The sequence below is a fragment of the Poecilia formosa genome, unplaced genomic scaffold, assembly GCF_000485575.1.
Source record: "Poecilia formosa unplaced genomic scaffold, Poecilia_formosa-5.1.2 Scaffold1027, whole genome shotgun sequence".
In the NCBI taxonomy this organism is placed as follows: domain Eukaryota; kingdom Metazoa; phylum Chordata; class Actinopteri; order Cyprinodontiformes; family Poeciliidae; genus Poecilia; species Poecilia formosa.
The window spans coordinates 23,200-30,978 of NW_006800966.1; the positions used below are offsets into that span (position 1 = coordinate 23,200).

General features: G+C 38.0%; 1 protein-coding gene across 1 annotated transcript in view; it reads right to left on the reverse strand.

Moving 5' to 3' along the window:
- LOC103132389 (uncharacterized) overlaps positions 1-3,073 on the reverse strand; it is a gene marked incomplete at its 5' end in the record, with an annotated part of 6,404 nt that extends 3,331 nt beyond the window's left edge. The window contains 8 exons of the mRNA XM_016667358.1: positions 665-764; positions 998-1,203; positions 1,292-1,351; positions 1,541-1,623; positions 1,902-2,009; positions 2,087-2,358; positions 2,453-2,528; positions 2,819-3,073. Of these exons, the coding sequence (XP_016522844.1) occupies positions 665-764; positions 998-1,203; positions 1,292-1,351; positions 1,541-1,623; positions 1,902-2,009; positions 2,087-2,358; positions 2,453-2,528; positions 2,819-3,073 (1,160 nt within the window). The remainder of the gene's footprint in view (positions 1-664; positions 765-997; positions 1,204-1,291; positions 1,352-1,540; positions 1,624-1,901; positions 2,010-2,086; positions 2,359-2,452; positions 2,529-2,818) is intronic.
- Between the last annotated feature and the right edge of the window lie 4,706 nt (positions 3,074-7,779).

Genomic DNA, 7,779 nt, shown 5'->3' on the forward strand with positions numbered 1-7,779 from the left:
TAAATATATATATTTAAACTAAAATAAAAACAGGGCTGCACAGTGGCGCAGTTGGTAGAGCTGTTCCTTGCAGCAAGAAGGTTCTGGGTTCAATTCCCAGCCCTGGTCTTTCTGCATGGAGTTTGCATGTTCACCTTGTGTATGCGTAGGTTTTATCTGGGTTCCTCCCACACTCCAAAAACATGACTGTCAGGTTAATTGGTTTCTCTATATCAGTGGTTCTTAACCTTTTTTGAGGTACCGAACCCACCAGTTGCATATGTGCATTCACTGAACCCTTCTGTAGTGATAAATAAAATGTGATTTTTTCCCCCCCAAATTCAAGACATAGGGGTGACCCAACTAGAGTCTATTTGGGTCACTTTGAGAAGATCACTAAGTCTTCTTAAAAGTTAGAGTCTCCGAGAACAGTTCTTCAAAATATAATCAGTGTTTTCAGCAAAGTTGAGCTGAGTGTCCAGGAACGACCCAAGGTATTTAAATTCGTATTAATTCATAGTTATGATGCCTTCATTGTCAAGAAAATGAAGAAAACTCTTAGAATGAAAAGGTGTGTCCCAACTTTTGGTCTGTACTGTACATTTGTCTTATTTACTTGTTGTCATACTTTAAAACAAGAATGCATGCATCAGATTGGCAAATAAGTAAAAAGTGAAAAACATACTTGAACAGCTGTTTATCAAGGTCATTAAACGAGTACTTTGGAATCTTTCCCCTGTCACTGTCACCTTCAAAAAGCCTCCTCTCAATCCCTGCAACCATAACTATGGAACAAATTAAATGAACACAGAATAAAACACATTATAAGTACAACATGGCCTAAAACCTTCAGATTAATTCCAATTATCAAAAGATAAATGAAACACTGCCTTTTAAGCCCTATAAAAAATAGGAAACACATTAAAACACATTGCTTCAATTCCTGACGTCATAACTTGTCCACATTCGGTTCATATTGCTGTACACAGTATATAATAACATAAAAAGACAGACTTACTGGTAAGAAATTCCTTCCTCAGAGCTCCTGTATCTACACCTATTTCTCCAAGAAAGGAGACTTTCAAAGGGTTCACAGGGCCACCATTTTTTTGGCGCTGCCAAAGTATCAGTCCTCTTTCCACAACACTGTCTTTCGAAACACATATGTCAAATGTTTTGCTGGGGTCCACTTGTGTTGCTGCCCATTTAACGACATCATCTTCACTGTATAGATATTTAAATTACACGGTATTAGTAAAAACTATTAATTCCCTATTAAAGTGCCAAAAACAAACATAAACAGATTGACCACCATGAAATGTGATGCAGATTAGTCTCATCTCCCTCATGGACATTTTCATACTGGTACATCCTATGAAAATTCAAAGAAGCAAGTATTACTTACATTCAGACTTTCTTATTTGCTATATATAGTGACCCAAAAATGCTTTGGAAGAACATACATTTTTTTCCTAAGAAGCACATGAAAACAGTTGCACAAAAACATGAAGGAATACAAAACACATCAGTATATAAACGTATGCAGATGCTTAACACTTACCTTTCTCCACAGCAGCTGGCATGTACTTCAATGTCTAACAAGGGAAACAGTTTGTTGCATAATGGACATTTAATTTCATCTGTCTACAAAGGAAAGTGGGATAAAAAATATATATTCAATGTTAAGAAACCATTCATTAAAAAAATTAACATAAATTACATGAAATGAAATTGTGTAAGAATGCACACACAACATCAACACAACAATATTTTAGAAATATCACAGATAGGTATAGGTTTTAGAAGTTGCATTGTAATGTGTCGCTGGCTTACACAGACTAAAGATATAGGTAAAATACATGGGGCGTAATTGTTTGGAAAATAATGAATATTTCCAATTCCAAGCGATGTAAACCATGTACCTGCTGAGAATGATGCTGATCAGTGGGCCCTGCTGATTCTGAGCATGATACTGTGCTAGTAGAGGCTGAACTTGATTCAGTGTTCTCTATGTACATCACATCTGCGTTCTGTAAACAGAAATACAACTAATTTCCATCTGAAATTGTGTCATTTGCAACATTGGTACTTGACACAAACTATTCACCTCACTATCAGAGCTTGATAATTCACTGCATTGTTCAATGTGCAAAGTCAGCATTTGCAGAGGCATTGAAGCATTGCATTTCTTACAAGCTGCTTTTGGCATAAGAGCAAATTCAGGTGAATCAGCAGGCAACGGTGTTAAATCCAACTCATCTTGGAGGGGCATTATGTACAGCATATGTTTGCCCCCAATTGAAGCTCTTTTGATGAGAGATCCTGTGTATCCCTCTGCCTCTAACAGGACAGGAAACAGTTTTCTCCTTCCATTCCCACCTTTTAAAACAGGAAAATAAGTTTTGAATTTCACAAATATCATACAAGAAGAATAAACAAACTCTGAATTATGTAGACATGACTAGAGGCACACCTGAAGCTTTATATAATAACCATCTGTCCTGTAGGTCCTGCATCTTAGGGTATGTGGTATTAAATAAAGATGACAGCTATTTAAAAAAAGGAATAACAGTGTTTTAGTGATTATACTGTTGTTTATATGTATATGTTAACAAATAGTACCTGTTGAAAAGCAAGTACCACCGAATGTCAAATACGTGCAAAGAAGTTTACAAAAAACAATGGAAGGTAAAGTATTTTTAACTGAATTATGTCAACACTAGCAATTTAACAAATAGGTATGGTAAATATTTGAAGGTAGTCCGAAAGAAATTAATTTAGTTTTTTTGTATAAAGTGACAAATAGAAAGGAAAACATAGGTGATTAAATTTTGATTACCTCTCTATGCGTGAGGTCAGATTGGATGGACAAAGTCCTTTTCCCAAGTCCAGCCTGCAAATGTGCAATCTCTTCAGAGGAGGTAGGGATGATGTCAATTTTTGAAGCAAGCAAAAAAAATGGCACTTCCAGTGGCTTTAAAGCTTTAACAAATTTCGCAGCACAGTTTGGTGTCTTCAAAGCATTTCTCCTTTTTCCACCTCTGTTAAAAATTCCAGGGAATGATCTGTAGTTTTTCAAGTAAGAGATCAAAATTAAAAGTTACCCAATGTAAAAACAATGTATGAAGTCAATGCGTTAATAATTACATACGTGAATACATGTTTCCTGTAAGAAATACAGATATTATAAATTAAGATAAACATTACATAGCACAAATCTCACAAAAGACAGGCGCTATACCAATGAACCAAAATTAAAGGACAAAAAAAAAGAAAATGCCGTGAAACAGAAATAGGGAACAGCTATTGAAAACGATGCAATTCCTAAAAGAATTCAGACTGAGCTGACAATACCGAGGATCCTCCAAATATATTTAATATGATACTTGTCTTATTACTGCCTGCTACAAAAGATTATTGTAGTACAGCACTTATGAATCTGTACTACATATTCCCTTTTCTTGAGCCCCAATGGAATTGCTGACGTAATTTCTTTCTGTATCTCTGACCAGCATCATTGGATACATAACTTGCTTGCATAAAGTCATGTAAGTTATGTAAGCAATGTAGGCCTTCATATTTGCTAATCAGATGAAGGCATAAAGTATGGATGTGACTTTACATAAAATAGATAGAAAATAGAATAGATTATATATAAATATAAAATCTATAATCTACCTGCTAAAGAAACTAACTTACAAAAATATAGTGAACTACAAACACCTGAACCTTAAAAGAAAGAATTAATTTTATACCTTGCCATTTCTGAAGTAACAGTTGGTGGTCTCTCCATTGTTGTGTTTTCTAAGTTAGCCGGAGGAATTGCTCTATTTAACATAGCCAACAAGTGCCGTCCAACTTCAGCTGCACTCTGCTGGTCATACAAGAGTAGGGAATTAGGAGAACACCAGTCTAATTTCATAACATAACAATACAAATGTTTAGTACATACAATTAGGATATAAGACCCTTTAACTCTAATGCCATACTAAAGGAAGACAGATTATGTGAACACCCTACCTCGGCTCCCGATCTGTCCATGTAATTGTCTATGTTGATCTGGAAAAAAAAATATGAGTTACATTATCTCCCTACACCTGCAGCATTGGTAAATAATCACTGTACAGCTACTTGACGTGTGTGATATAGGTTACTGTGGACCCAATGACACACTTATGGTGCAGCGGACCGGTGTATTTTCACACTTTAGCTTCACAGCCACTTTACACGTTCATATATGCACGCATATTGACACGGAGAGATTATATAACATTTATTTAGCACAAACTTAGTCCAGAAAAAAATTGGTATTTTTAAATTTGGTATTTTTTGGTATTTTATTTCTACACGGCTGCATTATGTCTGTCTCTAGGCAACCGTGATGGCTGCGTACTGGGGGTCCTTTAGCTGCCGCCACAGCAACTTAGCTGACCGTAACATTTCCTGTGTTTCTTTCTCTTTTTTTTTTTTTGTCAATATTGTTATAATTAGTTTAGATCTGTTTGTGATAGTTATGCCTATATGGCATTTATAGAAATATGGAACAAATCGCGTACCGTACCGGTTGGGTGGCAACCCTATAGCGCCTCAGCTGATGCTAACATTAGCTAGCCTGATATACTAAACCGGGAGCGCGGCACACAAGATATAGCAACTGTCCTCATAAGCTGCATAAAGACGTTATTCTCTGAATAAAACATGGACACTTAGTAGCTATTAATCAATGTAATATTGTGAAGATTACTTACAATTTGCTTTCTGCTACAGCGGCAAGCAAATGGCGGAGAAGTTCTGGGAAGGAAAAGCTCAGAGTCTGTCGCTTCAGTCAGCGTTAACCAATAGGGAGACGTCTTACATCGCTCGTCCTTAAGCCCCGCCCAGAATGTTCATGTAAGCTTCCCCAAAGCAAATAAAGTTGTATAAGCAAGAAAACGAATTCAACCAAAAACTTAGAAAAAGTTTCAACCAAAAAAAAGAGACTCAACCAAAAAAAAAAAAGTTTCAACCAAAAAAGAGAGACTCAACCAAAAAAAAAGTTTCAACCAAAAAAAAGAGACTCAACCAAAAAAAAAGTTTCAACCAAAAAAAAGAGACTCAACCAAAAGCAAAAAAAAGTTTAAAAAAAAACTTAGTGATTTTTGCTTTGACATGATTTTTTTTTTTGATTGAATAATTGTGAAACAAATCTAACTCCATAGTCTTTACTCTCCGCTGCTCAGTGCTCAACTGGTTTAAACCGGCCGCTCTGCCACTATAAGTGTTCCGTTGCCGTGGCAACTGGAGAGCTGTCAGGGCAGAATGGGTTGGGCAGTATAGTGATCTTATGAGACGCCCCATCCGTACTGAAGGGAGAAGAGACCACACGTATGATCCCTACCCAACGGGGGTTGTTGGAGAAAGATAAATAAATTAATAAGTAAGTAAATAAACTGTTAAAGGCACGCTAGGGGCTAATCGCCATAACGGGTATTCTCGTGGTACGTGTCTCTAGATCGTTCACATTGAATAAAGCGCAGAGGGATATGCGGCGTGAGTTTCGCTCAGTGACACTCGGGGCGTGACGGAGACACTGTAATGTGACCTTAGTAGGTTCTGCCCCAACACCGTGTTCTAAAGTATTTTAATAGGAGGTCGCTGGCCTTGGGGAAATATGGAAAGACATGTTACCCGGGCAGGCATAGGGGGCGTTTTTGTGATGGATTTACATACTTATAGCTCAAATTTAAATGCAGATTGGATTAGTGCGAATATCTGTTCATTGCGACCCAGAAGGTAGCAAGGTGACAGATTACCTGGCTACAGAGTCTTTAGAGTAAATTGTGGTTATGGGAATAGCCTATTTCAGCTCTAAGTAGATTGATTTTAGTAGGAGGAGAATTGTCGGCTGTGGGTTTATTTCCATGGCCCAATGTTGGTAAAGTGTTTAGTTTGCGGATGTATGTTTGTTACCTGCCGTTTTATTGTTAAAACGTGTGGTGAAATGTTAGTGTAGTTATGAAGCGTTCCTTACCAAAACATTATTATTCATTACTGACATATATTATTCCATGGCCGCTATGCTCATTTTGTGATAACTTATTTGGATTGGATAAAGAATTACATGAACTTTTAATTCCTCAATGAAGTAGCCAGACTCTTTATATTATGGTTGTGTTTCCAGTATAAGGATCAGACATAAATTTGAACAGGAATAGATTTTTATTTGAAAGAAATTGTGTTCGTGTAACCATGATGGAATAAATATCTACGAAGTCGGACTAGAATTTATTTTACGTTTCCGTACGTTTGAAGGACTGACCTACATCCTGACTTACTTGTTGTGTAAGTCGAGTGGTACAACCTAGTGGAAAGAATTTTATTGAGTTAAAATAGGGTACCTAGCATCTGAAGCACAAAGGTTAACCCCTAACACAGCATCCTTGATTAACGAGTACCTGTTTGCGACACATTAGATGAGATGGTGAGGGCGAGTAGGTCAAATCCATAGCACATGGAGTTTGAGAGGCTGTAGGGGTGAAGACTCTCATGACTGGTAGAAAAAATAAAAATGATTTCAGAGACTTTGTTTCTACGTGCCCTAAATGGATGGAAATTTATAAACAGCTGTTTATTGCATCGTGGAGGACATAATGAAACCAGAGTCAAATAACGTTAATGGAGAGACCCCAGAGAGGTCAATAAGGATAGGAAATAGTGACTTTAGAGTGCACAGCATTGCAACTAATTTATTAATTGTGGTGGATATAAATATTCTAAGATTTTAATTAACTTAGTGGATGTCCTAGAACCTCAGTGACCCGTCAACGTTTGCCTTAGTGGAGACAAAGACCTCCCCAAGGGTAGAAGTATTTGTGGATTTCAGGCCTGTCTACCCTCCTGGGGCCAAGAGGGAAGACCGGCTAAAAGAGCGAGAGAAATCCTTGGCTGGACCTACACAAGATTTAGCAGATGGGTGCGGAAAAGAATTTACAAATACGGCTGCACCGACATACAACATAGTTGAATGAGAGCCCTGGGCTTGTGGGTCATATGAATTGAAAAAGTGACCTGTTATTTAACACGGTCAGGGATCACTGCAAATGTGGGTCGGAAAGAAGGCGTTCTGATTGACCTGATTAATATCAGTTACATCACTCACTCAGATTGAGCCAAGTGGGTGCTTGTGCACAGTGCTGAGGGAAATGTCAGACTTTATTTACCATTGTTATTTTATTATCGCTCCTTGTTCCTACTTTCTCTACCTTCAAGTCTGCCCGGATACGAGACGCACAAAATGGCCGAAGCTGCTCTCTGATTGGTTGCCTCAGACGTGTGGTGAGTTCGAGAACATAGGATTTCATATCTCATTAAATTGCCTTTGACTATGAGACGTGACATAATGCAGTTCACAGGGCTACCAGTAACACGGTGGGACATACTTCAGGTCTTGATCTGGAGAAATCCGGGACAAGGTCAGTATAATAACATGTGGCACCAGAGAGTTCCACCATGCTGCAGCCCGGCCCCAGGTCCCCGGGGCTCGAGAGAGGACCCAACTGCCATGGATGGGACACACAAGGACAGAGATTGAATCCAGATCGTTGGAGGTGGTTGGATCATGTACCACTTGGTCAGATCAGCTATAATTGTACAGAGTCTGTGAGGGTGATGTTGAGAACGAGAGTCTCAATCGATGAATCATAATTTGTATTGACACACGGAGCATAAAATCAGCCAAGAAAAGCATTCAGACTTTACTTATTTCATTAACTTTCAGCGCTGAAAGGAGACGCTTTACCATTACATCCGAGAAGAGTTTCT